General features: G+C 39.9%; 1 protein-coding gene across 1 annotated transcript; it reads right to left on the minus strand.

The window, feature by feature from the left end:
• Nucleotides 1-4,343: 4,343 nt before the first annotated feature.
• Nucleotides 4,344-5,294, minus strand: LOC142180948 (uncharacterized). Its single transcript, XM_075253053.1, has 2 exons — nt 4,984-5,294; nt 4,344-4,683 (listed from the first exon to the last, which is right to left on the minus strand). The coding sequence occupies exons 1-2, from the start codon at nt 5,292-5,294 to the stop codon at nt 4,344-4,346; spliced, it is 651 nt and encodes a 216-aa protein (XP_075109154.1).
• Nucleotides 5,295-23,020: the final 17,726 nt, after the last annotated feature.

A 23,020-nucleotide genomic window follows, 5' to 3' on the forward strand; every position in this document is an offset into this window, starting at 1 on the left:
TGATGTCAACCATGCTGGGGTGGTGCCCCGAAGAGCCAAATATGATGCTAACCATGGACGGGCTGCCTCATCAAGTGCTATTTTCTCCAAGTATAATGATTCATCTTCCTCAGGAAAACCCAGGTACTCATTGATTGTTTTTCCATTGAATTTCACTTTCAAATTCCACACTTTAGTCACTTTGGTATTCCTCTTGACGTGAGCAGAATTTGCATAAAACTCCTTGACTAAGTGCTCGTTTGCATTCTAGACTTTTCTTGTAAAATACTCCCAGCCCGGTCTCTCTCTGAATTGCCTCTTCACATTAGAGTTGTGAGGCAGAAGGTCCCTCTCAATGAATCTTCGCTCAAGAATCAATTTCCTCTGGGGCCACCACTCTCGGAACTTGTGGTATGCAATCTCACAAACAAATCTGCTTTGCCAAGCCTCCGGGTTTCTAGTTCTTTCCACACCCTCTGTTTGGGGGTCTCCCCTTCTTATTCATCAATAGGATCCTCCCCAGGTGTTGAAGTTGTGGGTGAAGTAGATGTTGCACTATCACTGCTCTCTGCTGAGCCCTCAGACGGCTCAGAAGAAACTTGAACTGAAGCTTGAACAGTAGGAGAGGCTGGGGGTGTGGGCACATCTCTCAACATAAACCTCCCCGGGAAGTCAAGTACATACTCCGGCACTAAGTCAGACTCAGATGCCTCCCGGGAGGGCAAATACTCACTTCCCTCTGAATGGGAAACAGCTCTATCTGCAGCCTTGATTTGTTTTATTGTTTCCCCAATTGCTTTCTGAACCTGTGGGGTCAATTTTATCATTTCTCGTCCCCTACCCCGGGAGTACTCTCAATTTTCTTTCTATTTTCACCACCTCCTCGTGATTTAACCATTGTCTGTAAGGAGAATTTAGTTAATGTTTGTTAGTATCACCGTACCAGAAGAAACAGTGAAGAGTATGATTGAAAACAATTGACCGCGGACCGCAAAAAATAGCACCACGGACCGCAGTGGGGTGGGATTCAGACTACCCACCCTCTGATACAAGATCACAATGGATCGCGAAAAATTGCATCGCGGCCGTAATAAGGTACCACAGACCGTGAAAAATCAACCGCGGCCGCGGTAGGCGAAACGAAGCAACATAGACCTAGGGTTTCAAATTTTTGTGCATTTTAGCATTAATCAACCCACTAGGTAGTTTTTTTTATTATTAAATTTCGCATGCTGGGGGTTGTATATTTCATCAGAACAGAGGATTACAAAAAAGGGTATGTCCTTGCCCTTGAAAATACAACATAAGGATAAATAGCTATTCTTCAAAAAAGGGGGGTAGGGAGAAATATATACATCCTTAATCCATTACAAAGCGAATAATTAGCTCACAAAAAAATTTGCCTTATCGAATTTGGTTCTAATACTAGGCATCTGATTCTTGTCTAGATGGAAAGGGCCTTTGGCACCTTTAGGGAGTTGTTGGAATGTAAAGAAGTATGATTCTATTGAAGAAGTAGCCGCTAGCTTAGCTAGGTAATCCACCACTTGATTAGCCTCTCTATAGCAGTGAACGACATTAACATTGGCTTCCTGAATCATCTGAGAGGTACACTCCATGATGTTGTTCAACTTATAGTTGTTGGTTCTATTTTCTTTGAGCATATTTGCCACAATCAATGAATCCAACTCCAACGTGAAGCCTATGTAGCCATTTTGAACACACCAATTACAACCAAACCAAGCAGTCTGCGCTTCTATGTAATTATTGCTACTCCCCTGAGTTGAAACTGAAAAAGCCATAATTAAGTCTCCCTTGCCATCTCTGAGAATTCCTCCAATCTCGGTTTTTCCATTCTCCTTGATGAAGCTGCCATCAGTATTCATTTTAAAGTAGTCATCCTCCGGTTTATTCCAGTTGACAACAATAGCTTTAGGAATACGCTGAAGATTTAGAACTATTTCACAGTAGTTGTTCCAAGGCATTGAGATTTTGCAACTAGGGAAGGCTTTGGCGACTACAGCTCCAATGATCCAAAGAATTTGATGCTCCATTCTAAACAAGTTGAACTTCTTTTGACTACCATATTTGCAAGAACATCTTTCTTTCCAAATTTTCCAGCAAATAATAGTGGGGGTAATTTGAAGAATCAACTTGTGAACTGTATTTCGCTCCTTAACCTGCCACCACTTGTTAATGGTATATCTAACTGCCCTTTGATAATGATGAATAATTCCAAAGGGGGATCCTATTCGTTTCCAGATATAACTAGCTACTTCTCTTTCCATGAAAACATGTTGAATGGTTTCATTTTTAGGACTAGCACAACAGTTACATCCGGAAACTATTTGTCTTCCAAAGTTGACTATCACATCATCAAAAGGTAGTTTTCTATACCATAATCTCTAAGTAAGAAAAGAAATTTTAAAAATAGAAGAATGCCATACCTTACTTAGCAGATGCTCCTTTGGTTTACTCTTTCTAATAAGTTGTGTAGTAGTCTTATTGGAGTATCTTCCATCTAGTAAAAGATCCCCATAAATCTTGTCTGGTAATGAGTTGTTCCCAATTTCAATCTCCTTTATGTGCTCAACTATAGAACTTGGTAAAATATCTTGAAGTTTGATGATGTTCCATTCACCAATCTGGATGAATTCCTTGACAAGAATCTTAGGGCTTTTGTATGTACCAGGGACCAAGTTGGCGAGAGGACCTTTACAGGTCCAATTGTCCCACCAAAAAATTGAGTTACCATAATTAATATGCCAAACCATATGTTGTTCTGCAATCTTTCTTACCTTGGTCAAATGTTTCCATCAGTGAGAGTTGCCAGAGGACCATTGTTTAGCAACATGGTGAGCTCTAATGCAATATTTATGCTTGAGAAAATTAGCCCACAAAGATGGTGTTGTTTTGAACCTCCACAATCTTTTGATAGCTAGAACCTCACTGATATCTTTCATTTTACTAATTCCTATACCTCCCTCATCAATAGGAAAACAAAGGTTCTTCCATGATCTCCAATGGTACTTTTTATGGTCACCATCAGTGCCCTAGAAGAAATTAGCAAAGTGTTTTCCAAGGAGATGAAAGGTGGCTTTAGGAGGATTCATAGTAGATAGTGTATATATAGGAAGAGATTGGAGGACACTTTTAATAAGAACGAGCCTACCTCCATAAGAAAGCATTTTACCATGCCAACCGTTGAGTTTTTTAATGACCTTGTGAACTAAATAGTCAAAGTAAGCAATTTTCTTTCTTCTTACATAAAGAGGACATCCAAGGTAATTAAAAGGAAACTCCTTGTCCGTAAAGCCTGTACAATCTCTCATCCTATTAATACGGAGAGCACAAGTATTAGGGGCCGTCAGAAAGAAACTTTTGTCTCTATTGGCTAGCTGACCTAAGCTCACCTCATAGGCCTTAACCAAATTCATGATCATCTCAATAGAGGTACTATTACCACTACTAAAGATAATAATATCATCAACATAGGCAAGATGGTTAATAATCGGCCCCCTTACAGGCATAGAGAAAGGAGAAAAGTTACCATCATGATTCAGATTATTCAGAGACCTAGAAAGGACATCAACTGCAAGAATGAAGAGAGAGGGGGATATAAGGTTCCCTTGTTTCAGACCTTGTGAAGATGTAAAGAAACCTATTCTGTTACCATTAATAATAATATAGTACCAGACTCCGGAAATAAGATTATTGATCAAATCAATCCAAACTTCTAAGAATCCATATTTCCAAAGAACAGATGTAACAAAGACCCATGACATTCTATCATAGCTTTTGCCATATCTACTTCGATAACAATATTACCACCAACATTTTTCTCAAAAATATTTTGAATAAATTCTTGAGCCAAAAAGATATTTTCAGTGATCAATCTATCATTCACAAAGCCCGTTTGATTTTCACAAATAAGTTTTGGTAGCAAAGGATTCAGCCTTTTAGAAAGAATTTTAGAAATAATTTTATTGGTAAAATTGGAAAGGCTGATAGGCTTGAATTCAGAAAAATTGGTAGGAGCATCAATCTTAGGAATTAAAGCAAGACAAGTATGAGAATAGAATTTGGTAAGTCTTTTACCATTGAAGAACTCACTGACAAAAGCAACGATATCATGTTTGATGATATCCCAGCAATGTTGAAAGAAAGTACCATTATAACTGTCTGGACCAGCTGTACTATCAGCACTCAAATCGAATACAACATCCTTGATTTCACTTTCATTAGGAATCGCAGATAACTTCATGTTATCTTCTTCTGAAATGCACTTAGGAATACAAGTCATTTTCGGGGTTGAGGGTGGGCTTGGGATGTTGAACATGGAATCAAAGTGTTAGAAAGCAACCTTAGCAATGTTGTTTTCTTTTTGAATCCATTTGCCCCTTGTGGTTTTTAATTCTGTGGAGTTGGAATCTTCTTCTCTTTTCTCTGAGGAGACCGTGAAAGTACTTAGTATTACTATCTCCATCTTCGAACCATTTAGTTTGGGTCTTCTGTTTGAGTAAAGATTCTTGCTTGCTCAACCATTGAATGTATTCAGCATAAACCTTGTTAGCCTTTGTTCTACTATTATCAGTACTGGAGTTGGTATCTATATCATCTAGGAGTTGAACCTCGGCTTCCCATTTGCTCACTTGATCATTGATATCCCCTATTTCCTCTCTGGACCATTTGCTTAGTCTCTGACTAAGCATTTTCAATTTAGATTGCAGGATCCACATAGAGTTACCAGAAATACTAACATCTCATACCTCCTTGACAATGTCCAAAAAATCTTTTTGGTTGACCCAAAAATTCAAAAACCTGAAATAACTAACGTGGTTGTGGTTATTATTTTAGCACTTCATGAGTAAAGGCCTATGATCTGAGCCCGTTCTCACTAAATGCTTAACAGAGTTATTTTGGAATTGTTGCGCCCACATGTCGTTGATAAAAATTATGTCTATCCTTTTCCAGACTCTTTTGCGAAGACTCCAATTATTGCACCAAGTGAATTTAGGACCGGAAAAACCAAGATTCGTAACCCCACAATTATCCATACAATTAATGAAATCCAAGCTTTTATGAACTCTGTGAGGGTTCCCTCCTAGCTTTTCCTCTGGATCAATAATCACATTGAAATCTCCTCTAATACACCATGGGCCATCAATGATAAGGCTATCCTCCACCAATCTTTCCCACAACTCTTTTCTCTCAACTGCCGTGCATTTTGCATAGACAGCTGTGATGTAGGTGCTATGGTTACTAATGGCGTCATCAAACTTTATGGTAATATGTTGTTCATCCTCTGCAATCATCATATAGGTGCCATTGTTGTTCCAGAAACACCAAATTTGACCATTACAATTGGAAGTACTATGTTGGAAACCAAGGAATTTCTGTAAACTTCGAGCTTTTCTTTACCAATGAAAGGCTCAAATATAGCTACAAATTGAACCTTGTTAATATTGTATAAGTGTTTTAGCCTTTGAATGGCTTTTTTGGTTCTCACTGCTCTAATATTCCAAAAGATTGTGCTAATCATTAGAACTTGTGGGGGAGGTGTTCTGTTTATGATTCTTTATGATTAAAAGATCATTCCTGTTCTTGTGTTTTGTTTTGGATCCTCTGGTGCGAGTTCTTCCTCTTGTCTCGTTGCTATCTTGGACATATTTTTCAACAATTTCTTTGTCTTTCTTTTGGTCGCGGGACTGTTTTTGTAATAAGTGTTCTTCAGTAGTATCCCTGGCTTGACTTGAGTTCTCCGTTGTAAGGTTTAAATTTGTTGCATTCAAGTCTACTATTAATTGAATCCCCGGATGTTTGATAATCTCTGAGGGGAGGCTAGAGGAGCTGCAACTGTCTGTGATAGGATCCACCTGATGCACCGAGTTAGCTATGTTACTTGTATTTTTGTTTTCTGTACTATCTTTTTCCTGATTACTAACCATTGCTACTTCTTTTGGCACTATCATCCGGTCTTTTTCAATGATATCTTCCTTAGTCGTAGAGAGTTGTTGTTGTTGTTGAGCCCGAGTGTTGAGTAAACCCTGCATCTGAAGGCTTTCTTCCATAACCTCGAGAGAGTGTGCATTTTGAGTAGAAACAGAGCTCTTGGTCCGCTATTTCCTGTGGCTTTCTTGTGAGATCACTGGTTTGAACACTACTTTGCTCTTCTTTTTTGGCATTCTTTTGACTTTAGTATTCTTTTTCTTTTTTTTTTTCTTCAACTTTTTTCCATCAATGGGATCTTGTGATCAATAGTGTTATTTTCCTGGAGTTGACTAACATCTGTAACATGGTAGTTGCCTTTGTCATTGGTGATTCTATTTTCCTTGTCTATGATGGTCTGCTCCTTTCCTCTTGACCCAATTATTTTAACTTGGGGTTGATTTAGTGCCACTTCAATCGTCTTTCCAATGTCCATTACAGATGTTTCAGCTATTAATGAAGTTCCTGGATTATCATTCTTCACTTCCCTAATAGTTTCAAGATTGGCTTTCTTTTCCAAAAGTCAACAGGTCATCATGTTATGACCCAACTTCCTACAATATTTACAATATTTTGGAACTCCTTCGTATTCCATCTTTTGGGTAAAACCTTGGAGAGGTGACTCCTCATCCTTTGACCCAACCCAAACAGATTTAAGTTGAGGTTTAAGGAGGTCAATTTCGACTCTAGCTTTGGTCATGCTTGGTCTAGTTTTTCCACTGGTCGCAACATCCAACGTCAGTGGAGTACCAACAGAACTTAGAATTTGTTTCACATAGTGCCATGAATGCATATTAAACAGAAGGCCAGGGAGGAGAACCCATACCGGAACGATAGGAATATCTTCCTTTGGTTTGAAGTCGGGGGACCATTTTTGAGGCCACATTTGTCCTTCTTTAATTTCAACAACCCTTTGGTACCAGATGGTTTTGAAATCTTTTGCAGTTGTGAAGTCGAGAAATACATTGAAATTATCATAGACACCAATTTTGACATTCCCTTTCAGCGAGAATTGTTCCCTGAATCTTGACCTTATTCTATTAATTTGTGGTCGAGGTTCCAAGAATCTTCCGACAATAGTGTGTTTGCATTCTTCCGCCATAATGCCATAATAATCTTTGGCTTTGAAAATAACTGTCGGCATCCCATTGTGGGTGGTTTGCCTAGCTACAACTGATTCTCGAGGGTGTCGTGTTGGTGCCATAGATGTACCGGCAATTCTAGCGATAGAGTTTGCATAAGAAGGTTTAGGGACAATTCCTTCTACTGTTTTGTTCGTCACACCTGGAGGAAGAGAATGATGTTCCGGACGCGCCAGATCGGCACTGCCCGGAGGATCCATCTGACAACACGTAGACTTCAATCGCTATTTAGCCATTTGAGAGAGTAAAGTTCTAGAGAGAGAAATATTTTGAGTCGTTCTGTGTTGTTCAACCCACTAGGTAGGTAGTTAATCACCATTTCTAGCTAATTAAAACCTAATCTAGTTAACATTATAGAACCCTAAGTTAAAAATTGAAAGAAAAAGGAAAAAGAAGAAGTAAGAACTACCAAATTAAAAGAAAATAAAAACCAAATAAAAGACTAAGGTTAGATTTGAAGTACGAGAAGTGAGATGCAATATAGATGAAGCTCAGTTCTTGTGTTGTGAAAATTAGTTCGTGAGTGAGCAGTACACAATATTGTATGAGAGTGCAAGGAACAAAAAGTGTAAAAGGGGCCTGAGGTCCTATTTATACAAAAGGACACGGGACCCACACTACTTACCCACCGCGGACCGCATAAAATACACCGCGGACTGCGGTTATTAAACCCAGAAGGACATTGGCATGGACTTCACCGCAGACCGCAGAGAATGCATCGCGGACCACGAAAAATGCATTGCGGCCGCGGTTGAAACTTTAGAGAACCTCCACTTTTGACCATTTAGCACTGCAGACCGCAATCAAATTTTTCCCCTGCGATAAGGCCTTTGTGGCCGCGAAAAATGCAGTGCGACAGCGGTCCAAACTTCAGAAAGTGCAACATTTTTCCAATTTGGTCCTGCACTGCATCAAAACAGCCCTACACACATCTCACGACCAGTTAGTCCAAAAGCAAATCCTACACTAAGAAGAAAATCAATGAAAAACAAAAAGAAAGACACATGGGTTTTCTCCCAAGAAGCGCCTAATTTAACGTCGCGGCACGACACAGGTTACCATCAAATCACTTTAGATGGATCATCGCCACCACATGGCTGTCATCAATCTTGCCAAGATAGTGCTTGACTCTGTGCTCATTAACTCTGAAGATCTCACCATTTTTGTTTTTCAAATCAAGAGTACCAAACGGAGTCACAAGCACCACCTCAAAACGTCCACTCCATTTTGATTAAAGCTTTCCCGAAAACAGTCGTAACCGAGAATTGAACAAGAGAATGAAATCGCCTACTTTGAACTCCTTGCCACGAGCATACTTGTTGTGAAGGTACTTCATCTTGTCCTTATACCAGGACGAATTGGAGTAGGTATGAAATCGAAATTCATCAAGTTCATTAAGCTGCTCCATACGAAGATTTGCTGCCATATTTCATTCAAGATTTTGGTTCCTCAAAGCCCACATGGCCTTGTGCTCTAACTCAACTGGTAGATGGCAAGCTTTCCCAAACACCAATCGGTACGGAGACATATCAATCGGGGTCTTGTACACAGTCCTATAAGCCCAAAGAGCATCATCCAATTTCTTTGACCAATCGATCCTATTTGCATTGACCATCTTTGACAATATACTCTTGATTTCCCTGTTTGAGACTTCAACTTGGCCACTCGCCTAAGGATGATAAAGAGTAAAAACTTTGTGATTGACACCGTACTTTGCAAGTAAACTGTCAAAATCTCTATTGCAAAAATGAGACCCCCTCCCCCATCACTTATAATTGCCCGAGGAGTGCCAAACCTAGTAAAAATACTTTTCTTGAGAAACGCAAAAATACTCCGGGCCTTATTATTAGGTAAATCCACGGCCTGAACCCACTTTGAAACATAGTCAACTACCACTAGAATTTATGTGTTGCCACATGAACTAACAAACGGCCCATGAAATCAATGCCCCACACATCAAAGATATCAACTTCGAGAATAGTGGTGAGAGGCATCTCATCCTTCTTTGAAATTCCACCTGCTCTTTGACATTTGTCGCACCTCTTCACAAGTTCACTTGCATCCTTATACAATATTGGCCAGTAAAAACCACAACTAAGAACCTTTGAAGTTGTCCTCGCCCCACCATGATGACCACCGTATGGAGAGGAATGACAACCTCTGGAATACGCAGTTGCTCCTCCTCCAGGACACATCTTCGGATCATATTGTCAGTGCAAATCTTGAACAAGTAAGGCTCATCCCAATAGTAGTCCAAACTATCCTATTTAAGCTTCTTCCTTTAGTTAGAAGAGAGCTCACACAGTACAATACCAGTCACAAGGAAATTAGCAACATCCTCAAACCATGGCATGCTATTCACTAATACAGAGAAGAGCTGCTCATCAGGGAAAGAATCATTAATTTCAAGGCCATCACGGGGCCTCCCCTCCTCCTCCAAGCGGGACAAGTGGTCTGCCACTTGGTTTTCACACCCTTTCCGGTCCACAATCTCCAAATCAAACTCTTGAAGCAATAAGACTCATCTCATGAACCGAGCTTTGGAATCCTTCTTCGTCATCAAATATCGGAGTGCAGCATAGTTAGTATGAACTATCACCTTGGCACCCATGAGACAAGGCCAAAACTTCTCCATTGCGAACACAATAGCCAACAACTTTTTTTCTGTCACCGTGTAATTCACCTGAGAATCATTCATTGTCTTGCTTGCATAATAAACCGGGTGAAACATCTTGTTGACTCTTTGACCCAAGACCGCTCCAACCGCGACATCGCTTGCATCACACATGAGCTCAAAAGGTAAGCTCCAATTGCGGTAATAATGGGAGTGATTGTCAATTTGAACTTGAGGAGTTCAAAAGCTTTCATACATTCCTCATTGAACACGAACTTGACATCTTTTTCCAATAACTTGCACAAGGGATTCACTACCTTAAAAAAGTCTTTGATGAATCTTCGGTAGAATCTCGCATGCCCAAGAAAACTTCTAACCCCCTTGACTGAAGTAGGAGGAGGAAGCTTTGAGATCACTTCAATTTTAGCCTTGTCTGCCTTTATACCATGCTTTGAAATCTTATGGCCGAGGACAATGCCCTCCTCGATCATAAAGTGGCATTTTTCCCAGTTAAGCATAAGATTAGTCTCTTCACACCGGGCCAAAACTCTGTCAAGATTTTTCAAACATTCATCAAATGAGTCACCCACAACACTGAAGTCGTCCATGAATACCTCCAAAATGTCCTCCACCATGCCGGTAAATATGGTCATCATACACCGCTGTAATGTAGTCGGTGCATTACACAAACCAAATGGCATCCTAGAAAAGGCAAAGGTTCCATACGGACAAGTGAAAGTTGTTTTCTCCTGATCTTCCGGAGCAATCAAAATCTGGTCGTTCCCAGAGTACCCATCCAAGAAACAATAGAAGGCATGCCCAGCAAGTCTGTCTAGCATTTGATCAAGAAAAGGCAATGGAAAGTGATACTTGTGGGTCACTTTATTCAGCTTGTGGTATTTCATGCACACCCTCCACCCTGTGACAGTCCTGGTGGGAATCAACTCATTTTGCGCATTGGTAACCACGGTCATACCACTCTTCTTCGGCACACAATGCACCGGCGAAGTCCAAGAACTATCCGAGATAGGGTACCCAACTACTGCATCCAACCACTTGGTCATCTCCTTTTTGACAACCTCTTGCATAGCTTCATTCAACCTCCTTTAATGTTCTACGGAGGGCTTGACATCATCTTCAAAAATAATCTTGTGCATGCAAAAGGTGGGGGGGCTTATTCCCCGAATATCAGCTAGAGTCCATCAAATTGCCTTCTTTCGTTTTTGGAGCACCGCCTATGTAGCATCTACCTGCATGTTAGTAAGACAAAAAGAAAGAATAACTGGCAAAGTTGAACTAGGGCCTAAGAATTCATACCTGAGGTGTGGATGCAACGTCTTCAACTCCAACACAGGAGGTTCCTCGATTGAGGGCTTTGTTGGTGGAGTCTTTCTATTCTCAAGGTCCAGAGAGAGTTTCCAAGGCTCATAAGAGTAAGAGCTCATTCCATGTAAAGAATTGACACACTCTACCTGGTCTTCATCCTCATTGACATCAAGATTCAACAACACTACTTCTAGAGGGTCCTCCACATTGGTCATTGCACTAGCATCATCAACTATCACTGCCGTGACAAGGTCCACAAAAGAGCACACCTCGGAACTGTTGGGTTGCTTAATTGACTTGCACACATGAAAGACCACTTTTTCATCACCCACCCGGAAGGTGAGTTCCCATGCTTCCACATCAACTAAGGCCTTCCCAGTAGCAAGGAAAGGTCTCCCCAATATGATAGAAACCTCATAATCAACCTCGCAGTCTAATATCACAAAGTCAGCAGGCAAAATGAATTTGTCCACCCGAACAAGAACATCATCAATAATACCAAGTGGCCTCTTCATTGTTCTATCCGCCATTTGTAACCTCATTGAAGTTGGTCGTGGTTGACCAATACCCAGAGTTTTGAAGATGGAGTAAGGAATCAAATTGATGCTCGCTCCCAAGTCACATAGAGCTTTTGCAAAGTCTGCACTCTCAATGGTGCAAGGAATGGTGAAAGCGTCGGGATCTTCTAGCTTCGGAGCCATCGAGTTGACTATTGCACTAACTTGGTGGGCCATCTTGATGGTCTCACAATCCAAGGATCTTTTCTTTGTCACCAAGTCTTCCATGAACTTGGCGTAACCCGGCATTTATTCTAGAGCCTCCACTAAAGGTACATTAATTGATAAGCTCTTCATCATGTCAATAAAGTTCTTAAACTGGTTCTCATTTTTCTGCTTCGCGAGCCTTTGAGGATAAGGTGGAGGTGGCCTTGGCAAAGGAGCCTTCCTGTGAAAATCACTTCCCGACATCTTCCAACGATGTTGCACGGAGTACAACCACTAAGACGTCAATAAGCCATCCTGAGTCTGAGCTCACTCTCTAGCTGCACAAGTCCATTTATCCCTCGTGGACATCACTTAAATATGCGGTAACAACCTTCCGATTCGAAGTTATGCGGTATCCTTCTTCATTTCAAGCAGCTCCTTCCCGTTATATCAAATCTTCTGCCGAATAATAGCCCATACTTCAGATTAACTCCATAGACCCCAATCACCAATCACTAAAATCCTCAAGTCATTCTGAACTCTCCTTAAATTGTGTAGTCATCCTACCACCAAGCCCATATGCAACTTTGTCACTCTCCCACTTTGGGCAAACTCACTTCTTTAATCAACTACTCGACCCGCACTTCTTATACCTGGCCTTCTAGAAATTTTAGCCACCGCCTGACACTTCCCACATGTCCTTCCTCATACTTTGCTACTCAATTGTTGCCTCAAATAAAATCTACCTTCGTAGCACTTGAACCCACAAGTCGCTACTAACTCTAAACCTTTTCGAAGATCATCTTTCTCGAGCTGTCGACATCAGAAACACCGACTCAATCCTAAACCACCGCACCCCATGATCTCTGAGTCGCTTCTTCAATACTGTCTCGCAATATCCTGCTCCAAAGGTGAATTGTAGAAGATCATAACACCGGTGAATTTAGTACATTCAATAAGGACAACGACACCTCATTATAGAAGAAAACTCCACCACGCCCGCAATCACCAAGTCTTGTTACCCCATCAACCCAAACCTGGACATTCTCAGCCCGATTGGTTTCCCCTTCCGAGAATAAAATACCGAATCTCTAGATCATGCACTGAGTAAACCTCCCTTCAAGTCATTCACTGCCTCGACACGTAGGCAAACATCCTACCATCATATCAATACAGCGGAATAATCGTTCATAAGCATCATGGCAACTTGTGCCTAGCCTCAGAGCTCTCAGAAGTATTGCTACTGGGTTGAAACAATAGAATACCCTACCACAAGGCGACGATAATATTCCAATCAACTATACCGGGAGAAACATCCTGCACCACATCTGAAGTACCATTAAGATTCTTCAATTCTCGATTTATAACAAGCACTTTGCGTCGCATAAGATGAAGTAGGAAAGAAATAAAGGCATAAGCCTCAAAGGAATCAAATCGCACGATGAGGAATCAAGAAGGGAAGTACTCCTAACAGCCCTGTAGCCTCCCGAGGATAAGTACAGACGTCTCTGTACCGATCCGCGAGACTCTACTAGACTTGCTTATGACTCGTGAGACCTAAGGGAACCTAGTGCTCTGATACCATGTTGTCACGACCCAAAATCCACCAAGGGTCGTGATGGCGCCGGACACTGTTGTCGGGTAAGCCAACCAAATTACTTGATTAAGTTCTCATTTTAACAATTTTTGAAAACTAAGATTTTTCCTTCAATGTTACTAGTAAAAGACAATTTTTACAATGTAAATAAAAGAACGCTTGGAAGTAAATACAAGATAGCCAATAATTATCCCAGAACTCGGTGTCACAAGTGCATGAGCATCTACTAAGAAGGAAATAAAATACAACAACCTTCCGGAATACAATATTGGACAGGAAATAAAAACATATAACTGAAAGAGACTCTGATGGTTGCGGATCGCCTCAAGAAGTGCAACTCACCTAAGTCTCCGTATCCACCATGCTACTACGCCCAGTAGGTCACTAGAGATACATATTCTTGTGCAACAAAAATGCATAGAAGTGTAGTATGAGTATGAAAACAACGTGTACTCAATGAGTATCTCGTCTAATCTCGAAGAAGTAGAGACGAGAGGTCGACTTTGACACTTACTAGTGGTCTGATAACAATATAGTGAAAATGTGAGGAAATCATGGATTTTTATAAAACAATTATAAACTCGTAAAACCAGATAGCAGGTAAACAACATCTCAAATAACTATGGATTTCCAAAGTTTACTTTTCATTATGCTTATCAACTACATCTGGCCAGGGAAGGCAAATAGTATCGCATAACATTCTCAGGCAAGCAATACAAACATGCGCATCTCTTGCCGAGGTCGTACGACCCGATCCAACAATATTTAAACTATGCACTACCGAGGGTCGAACGGCACGAACCATAGATGCATCTATTTAATCTGCCGAGGCGTTCAGCCCGCTCCAAAAATAAACACATACTGACTGACAACCAAGAAGTCCGCACGGAGAAATTTTCCAAAGAAAACCAATCCTCTTTTAACCATTTAAGAAAAATGAAGTTTAATCAGTTTAGAAATTCATTTACTAGTTCAATGTGATTTAAGCAATTCAAGCTGTCAATAAGTTCACAAATAATCCAAGTATAACATGCTCTTGGGTCCTAAACTACCCGGACAATAGCATAATAGTAGCTACGCACGGACTCTCGTCACCTCGTGCATACGTAGCCCCCACAAATAGGAGCACATAACCAATTAACTCACCTATAGGGACAATTTCCTCTTACAAGGTTAGAAAGGAGACTCACCTCGCTCCGAAGATCCATAACCGACATTCCACGCTCTTTCAAAGACTCAAATTGATGCACAACGCTCTAAAACTAGTCGATAATTATGCAAATCCATTAATATACGCTCAATTAATCATTACAATCCAATTTATAACAATTTCTAACCCCGATCGAAAAGTTGACAAAATTACCCTCGGGCCCACGTGCCCGGATTCTAAAATATTTCGAAGATTAAACTTACCCATAATTCCACGAACTCAAATATATAATTTACTCTCAATTTCATACCCAGGTCAAATTCCAAGAATATAAATTTTCTAGGTTTTCCCTCAACCCCCAAGTTTTCTACAAATTCCATGCTCAAATCCGTACATAATCAATGTATTTAACTCAAGATAGGTGGGGTTAACTTACTTTATTGTTGATGAAGAAATTCCCCTCTTAAATCTCTCCAAAATCGCCCCAACAAGAGTAAAAATGGAGGAAAATGGCCAAAAATCCCGATTTTAAAGACACTCACTGCCTCAACAGTTTCCGCACCTACGGTCTGCTGAACGCTTCTACGGTTCCACAGGTGCGAGACCAGATTTCGCTTCTGCGGTCGGGGGCTCCCCAGCCCATTCCGCTTCTGTGCCCTCTCTACCGCAGATGTGGTCCCGCATCTGCGGCCAAACAACTGCATCTGCGGTCCCAGCTCTCTTCCGCCCATACCGCATCTGCGACCCTAGGGCCGCTTCTGTGGTTCCGCACCTGCGGTCCTAGACTCGCAGGTGCGGTTACACCAACAACCTCAGCTCATCTTCAAACTCCGAATTTGATCGTTAACCACCCGGAATCCACCCGAGGCCCTCGGGACCCCAACCAATCATACCAACCAGTCCCAAAACACATTACGGACTTGCTCGAGGCCTCAAATCATATCAAACAATGCCAAAACTACGAATCGACCTCCAATCCAAGCTTTATGAACTTTAGAATTTCAAACTTCTACTTTCGATGTTTAAACCTATCAAATCACGTCTGATTGACCTCAAATTTTGCACGCAAGTCATATTTGACATTACGGACCTATTCCAACTTCCGGAATCGAAATCCGACCCTGATATCAAAAAAGTCCACTTCCGGTCAAACTTCTCAAAAACCTTCAATTTTTTATCTTTAGCCAAATGACTTCAAAATGACCTACGGACCTCCGAATTCACTTCCGATCGTGCTCCCAACTCCAGAATTACCATACGGAGCTATTCCCAAACTCGAAATTGCAAACGGACATCGATAACACTGAAATTCGCTTCAACCCAAACTTATGAAATTTCTTCCAAAATGCTAACTTCCACAATAGGTGCCAAAACGTTCCCGGGTCATCCAAAACCCGACCCGAACATACGCCCAAGTCCGAAATCATTATACGAACCTGCTGGAACCTTCGAATCCTGATTCCAAGGTCGTTTACTCACAAATCTGATCTTAGCTAATTCTTTCAATTTAAAGCTTCTAAAATGAGAATTTTCTTTCCAAATCAACTCTGAACTTTCCGAAGTCCAATTTCGACGATGCGTACAAGTCATAATACCTGAAGTGAAGTTGTTCATGGCCTCAAACTGCCGAAGAATGGGCCAAAACTCAAAACGACCAGTCGGGTCATTACAAGTCCGCCAAATGACCCTTTTACCCTTGAAGAAATGCAACATGTACCACATAGGATGTATCAGGATGGTCTTTTAGTTTTTGGGTAGACCTGTCCTAGACGGACTCAACCCCTGTGTTGAGTTCCCTGTGACACATTGGCTCTACTTTGCCAAGCGGAGGACGTGTCAGCCATCTCATCAAGAATATCACAAGCCTCAGCATAAGGCAACTTCATGAAATTAACCCCGGCTAACTAGTTCACCACACACTAATTGGTCGTGTTTATACCCCGATAAAATGTTTGTTGAATCATTGCCTCAGTCATATCATTGTTGGGGCATTCCTTGAACATAGTTCTAGATCGATCCCAAATTTCATGAAGGGGCTCATTTGGTTCTTGTTTGAATGCTAAGATTTCATCCCTCAATGCCACCATATGTCCTGGTGAGAAAAACTTGGCTATGAACTTATCGGCCAACTCATCCCATGTGGTGATAGAATGGTTGGGAAGCCTCTCGAACCAGTCCAAAGCTTTCCCTCTAAGTGAGAAAGGGAATAATCTCAACCGCAATGCATCCTCTGATACATTTGTTTGCTTGCTTCCCCAACACGTATCCATAAAACTCTTGAGATGTTTATATACATTCTGATGGGAAGCACCTGTGAAATACCATCGCTGCTCCAACAAAGTCAGCATCACATTTGTAATTTGGAAATTGCCCGCCCGGATCCAGGGTGGGACAATTGCACTAGCATATCCTTCATTTGGAAGCACCCGAGGAACGACTCTTGGAGGAGGCGGGGGAGGGTCTGGAACATTGTCATTGGCCTGGCGGCCTCTCCTCTGAGCATGAGGCACTATAGGTACCTTATCATCAATATTGTCATCAACCTCCTCCCCCGGAATAGCATTTCCAAGATTATCGTTTGCCATTTTGTACCTGAGTTTATGACACACACAAATTAAAAACACATAAGGAAAGAAAAACAAAACATAAAACTAGTTAGATAGATAGACAAAATCGTTTAGATCCCCGGCAACAGCGCCAAAAAGTTATCGGATCCAACCCTACACCACTATAGAGTGTAAAGAGCGATCGATGCAGCTTTTACTCGAGAAGGTCGGGATTGAATCCACAGGGAGCTAGAATGATTGGGAATTGGATTCCTATCTAAGCTAGCAATGCGTAGTGCTTTTAATTGCACTTCCAATCATGTTTGTTTGTTTGGTACTTCTAATTTTATACTAATGATGTGCGATATTAAACTTAGTAGATATGTATGTAGGGTTTTCTACACGAGTAAAGAGGCACTAGGGAAGTGACTTTCCTCTAGGTGAATACTTGACGGGTTCTAAATCCTATGGCAAAGTTGTTAAGTTTGGGATCGCGATATAGCCAATACACGAAATTACTCACTCTATACCTCTCGGTAACTTGAGTAACTTTGCCCTAATTGTCTTTTTCAAGACCAATTGGGTATCAAAATTGTGCAAGCAATATAGGCTCGAGTCGGGTATTACTATCTTTAGGTTTAACCTTTTAATTGGAGTTATCAATCTCTTGGATACGCCCCAATTCCTTGTTGGTCTGATTTTCCTAGACTCAAACTCTCTTTCTCAAGAAGAGCCTGTGACACCTCCTTTTTACACCCCGAAAGGGAATATAAGGGAGTTTTTTTTCAATTTAGGTGACAATCGAAATGGGATTATTCATATTAAATTCAGAGTCGCCACTTGGGATAATTTATGGTGTCCCAAGTCACCGATTTAAAATCCCGAATCGAGGAAAGTTGACTCTTATTTATGGTCTGCGAACACAAAAATTCGGGTAAGGAATTCTGTTAACCCGGGAGAAGGTGTTAGGCATTTCCTAATTCCGTGGTTATAGCACGGTCACTCTTATCATACTTGACTTATTAAATTGTTTAACTACTCATTTTGGAACCTATGTGCTTTCACCTCTTTTAATTAAAAAATTATCCTAAAACGAATCACGCGTACGTGTACTCATTTCGTTTGGCGCATTAAGAATTATGTCACGCATACGTATCCACAATTAATAATGCTTGATTATTATTAAGAAAGTTTAGTCAAAGTTGCGCGAATGTATACTCCGATTTTGTTTATCAACTTCTACTTCCATTACATTCCTTATAAAATACCCAACAAGAGCTCATCTAATCCAACTCTATTGATTAAATTGTCTATGTCTAACAGAAATGCAAGCTATTCTTCGATCAGTAGACCGATTCTCTTCCACAAATAATAAGTGACTGGAGGGAAAAACGTAAATGTCAAGACTACATTGCAAGCCGCCCTAAGAAACGACTTCAAGGTTTTAGCTCTAGCATCGAGTCTCAAGGGTCTAGACATTAAACACATAGGGACCAGCATAAGTTCTCCCGTTTCTGCAGTTGCAAAGTTTATGACTGACATTATGCAAAGTCCAGTACAAGCAGCAGCAAATTGAGAACAAATTTCAGCTCAATACTCAGTAATCAAGTTAAGCACGCTAGTCGAATTCATTCAAATCAATTAACTCAGAATGATCGAGTCCAAGTTCAGCTATAACTCAAACTTTCTTCAAAATTTTCAGCACATAAAACAAACTTTCGACTTAGAAGAATCAAACCTGATGCTTTCTGGAATTGGCTAAATATCGACGCATATGGACGATGCATAGGCTACGCAGCTTCAAACTCCCAGAAACTGAAGTTTTTCTTCGAATTTCTTCGAGCCTCAACACCAGAAAATCCGATTATCGAACAAACTTTTTTATTGATGAACAAAGTCAAAAATGGCAACTCTACTTGCTAAACAGAGCAAGACCATCGGACTGAAAAACTGAAGCTATGAATTAGAATTTCGACATAGAAGCCTCGCCGGAAACTTCAAACGGATCTCACGCCACTCAGCCTCAATCGGACTCCATTGAAAACCAAAGATCTTTATGCGTGTGTGTGTGTTTAGTTGGTGAGGCAGCAGCGTCTATGGTGTTAGGGGGTCGTTTTCCGGCGGGTTTAGTGGCTGTTTGCTTGGGCGTTCTCAGCTCTTAAGTTTTGTGTGAAGGGTGCTGAAGGTTTTTGGGTGTGTCGAAGAAGATGAAATCCAAGGGGGGTCATTTGGTGTTCTACGGCGGATCTTCAGGGCCTAGGGGTCTCTAGGTTAGCTGCTGAGTTCCCTCTATTCTATTAGGTTCCTAGGTTGTGTCTATTAAAGGAAGAAGGGTTTTTTAGGGTGTTAGGTTTAATGACTATTGGGTATTGAACTTAATTTAGGAGATTGGGGTAGGTCCATGTCTTGTTGTGTCTTAAAATTTGGTTCCAAAACTCCAAAATTATTGTTCAAAATCATTGTTAAATTTCTTTAATATAAGATAACTATATTACATAATGCAAAAACTAATTCTAATTAATTAAATTAAACTATATTAAAACATGAAACTATTATATTTTATTTTTTGTTTTTTCAAGATTATATAAAGATAAAAATAAGGTACTATTTTTGTATTATTATTTTTAATTTTATGAAAGGTACATAAAATAAAATAAAAATTTATAATTTTTATTTTTGTGACGAAATAAAGTAAACGAGTCAAAATTAGTTGAAATAACTATATTAGACCTAAACTAAATATTTAAATGCTAAAATATGTAAAATCTTGGAGAGGGTCAAAAATTACATGTCTACAGAGCCCAAGTCAAAAAGGCATAAATTAGTGTTTGCAACTACTAATTCAACATGAAAAACATAAATCAGACCAAATATCAACCACCCATAAATATCTAAGCCTTAAAACAAGAGACTCATCAAATACCCACACTAGGGTTGAGCCACAACTCTACCTAATAGGTCTACCTACTCATAATAATGGAAGAAATCAGATATTGAGATGAATAATAACCCATAAAATATAATTTCAAGCTAAGATTGAAGATTCAATGTTAAACTAGCTACAAAATTACTCAAAATAGACTAAAACCGCCGTTCACGTGCTCTGCTAAGATAAAGGTACCCTAAAAATCTAAAAAAGAAGTATTTATGCAAGGCCGAATTTTCTGGACAAAAATACCCCTGAAGGAGGTACCGCGGTCTGCAAGAAATGGACTGCATCCGTGGTGGGGCTTTTAGCTTCAAATCTCTATTCTCTAAAATCTAGCCACCACGGACCGCAATAAATGAACCGCAGCCGAAATGCACCGCGGTCAGCGGTGTTTTGAAACTTCCAAAATTCTAGCTCTCTGAATCCCTTCTCCGCAGACCGCAACAAATGGATTGCGACCGCGATGAGGCTATCACGGCCGCGAAGAATCTACCGTGAGCCGCATTGCTTGGAACTCCAGGATTGCACCTTCTCTGAACTTTGCCACCGCGGACCGCACTAAAAGGACCGCGGCCGCAGTGGGTCTATTGCAGCTGCAGTGGATTTACTGATGTAGCGGTGCTTTGATTTGTTCTTGGCACTTGTGCAGGTTTCACTCCTTTTTGAGCTGATTTTGATTCCTTGTCACTTTTTGACCAAACACTGCAAACAAGCACAACATGTAAGCTTTCGGGATTACTTGTATACATTTTCAATCCAAAACTCAAGCAAAAAATAGTATAAAATAGACTAGAATCCCTAGTTATCAGTTCCCTCTAAAGTTTAAGTTCACTAAGACTAAGAGGATTGCTGCCAATATTCATACTGAATTATATGTTCCCAAGCAATTCAACCAGCATGAGCCCAAGCAGTTCAATCAACTTGCAACTTCAGCCCTAAACGCTCTAGCCATTCCAGGGTTGACCCAAGACCAGTGCAACCAGCTAATGTCTCTTCTTCAACAACATCATATGTCTGATCAGGACTCTTCCTCAACACCTACTCTTACTGCTTCTGCAAATTTTACAGGTATTCTCAGTTGCTTTTCAAGTAATAGGCCTAAATGTTCAATTAATACTTGTTTGTTTTGTAAAGTTGATAAAACATCCTAGATTCTGGACTCTGGGGCTACTGACCATATGACCTCCCATAATAGCCTATTACAAAATGTTAAACCTATACATATTTCTTACTTGGTAACCTTACCTAATGGTTATAAAGTAAAAGTAAAAATGTGTTGGAGACTTACCTTTGTCCAATGTTACTATTTTGAAACATGTTCTTCTAGTTCCTAGTTTTCAGTACAACCTGATCTCTGTGCACAAGTTGGTATCACAACTAAAATGTTTACTAATTTTTAGTCCATATTCCTGCTTTATCTTACAGGGCCTTTCCATGAAGAGGCCTTTGGAGTTTGGTAATACACAACATGGACTCTACATTCTGTACATGCCTTCTTCTGTACCATCTACTTCATTTACTGTTGCCCTCAATTCATCTACTTTTACTTATTCAAATACATCTACTTTTCCTGTTTCCAATAGACATAATGTGGAGTGTTCTGTTGCTTTTTATTATTCTATTCCATTTGTAAATATCAATCATATGAATAAAATGAACACTCTTTGGCATAGCAGATTGGGACATATTCCATTTAGTCATTTGAAATCTATTTTTTCTATTGCTTCTGTGCTTTCTGGTAAACAAGACTTCATTTGCAATATTCGTCCAATGGTAAAGCAAACCAGGTTACCCTTTCCAAATAGTGAAATTCACCCCTTTCCAACTACTGTACATTGACACTTGGGACCCCTATTATATTTCTGCACATGATAGATGCAAATACTTTCTAACAATAGTTGATGATTTTAAGAGAACTACTTGGACTCATTTGCTGAAAACTAAATCAAATGCATTTCCAATATTAAAAGCCTTTATTGCTATGGTCCAAACTCAATTTCACACTAAAGTTTTAACTATAAGATCTGACAATGCTTTAGAGTTGGGCTCCAGTTCTTCTGCTTCTTCTTTCTTTATAGAACAAGGTATTGTCCATCATACTTCCTGTCCCCAAAATGTAATTGTAGCATAGGCCCAAACTGTAATTATTGATAGTGTTGTAGTTAGGCCCAATTTTTCTAGGCCCAATTTTGTATATAAGCATAGGAGCCACATCCAGAACCTTCGGATGGTCATTTTCTCTCTATACAGAAATATCTCTCGATGTTGTTTCTCTCTCCCATCTGCTGCAATTATTTTTCATTTCCTTCCGCGAATTCGACCTAAAATGAGGTTAACAATCACTTAATTCACATTCTTTTGTTGTTAAATGGTGTCACACCTCGTTGGTGATGTAACTACATAAATATGCTATCGATCAATGAACAAAGAAGACGCTTGCTTATTTTATACTATCAATTCACTTAATTCACTAAGTTATTAATTTCCCATATTAATTGAGATTAGCTATCTAAAAAATAAGATAGATTATATGCTACAATAAGTTAAAATACGTTGTTAGACATGGAAACAAAAGCTAGACTTTTTTTGGCAAAAGACTAGCTTGATCGTGGAAATTTGAATTTAGCGTAACTTTGGGCTTTGCCTGCTACCCTTCTCGAGAAGCTTTCAGCCTGTTACTCGGGGAAGAATAGCTATCTGAAATATCATGAAAGGATAAGTTACGGCAACGGAAAAAACGACTTACAGTCGTTTGGCTAAGCTGCCAAAAACTACTTATTTTGAAAAGTAATTTTGTTCAAAAAATACTTTTTAAAAAAGAATTTTTACAAAATAGCAGTTTGTGTTTGGCCAATTCGTTTGAGCAGTATTTTTTTCAAGCTCATTATGTTAGGTCAATCTTTTAAAAAAGTACTTTCAAGTATCAAATTACGAAAAAGGACCATAAAGGTTCAATTTCCGATTAATATTATTTAGAAGAAAACAATCAAACAGTTATTATAAAAGAATTCAATAAAAATATAAAACATAAAGTAAAATATAACT

Source organism: Nicotiana tabacum, chromosome 5, assembly GCF_000715075.1.
Source record: "Nicotiana tabacum cultivar K326 chromosome 5, ASM71507v2, whole genome shotgun sequence".
Classification (NCBI taxonomy): domain Eukaryota; kingdom Viridiplantae; phylum Streptophyta; class Magnoliopsida; order Solanales; family Solanaceae; genus Nicotiana; species Nicotiana tabacum.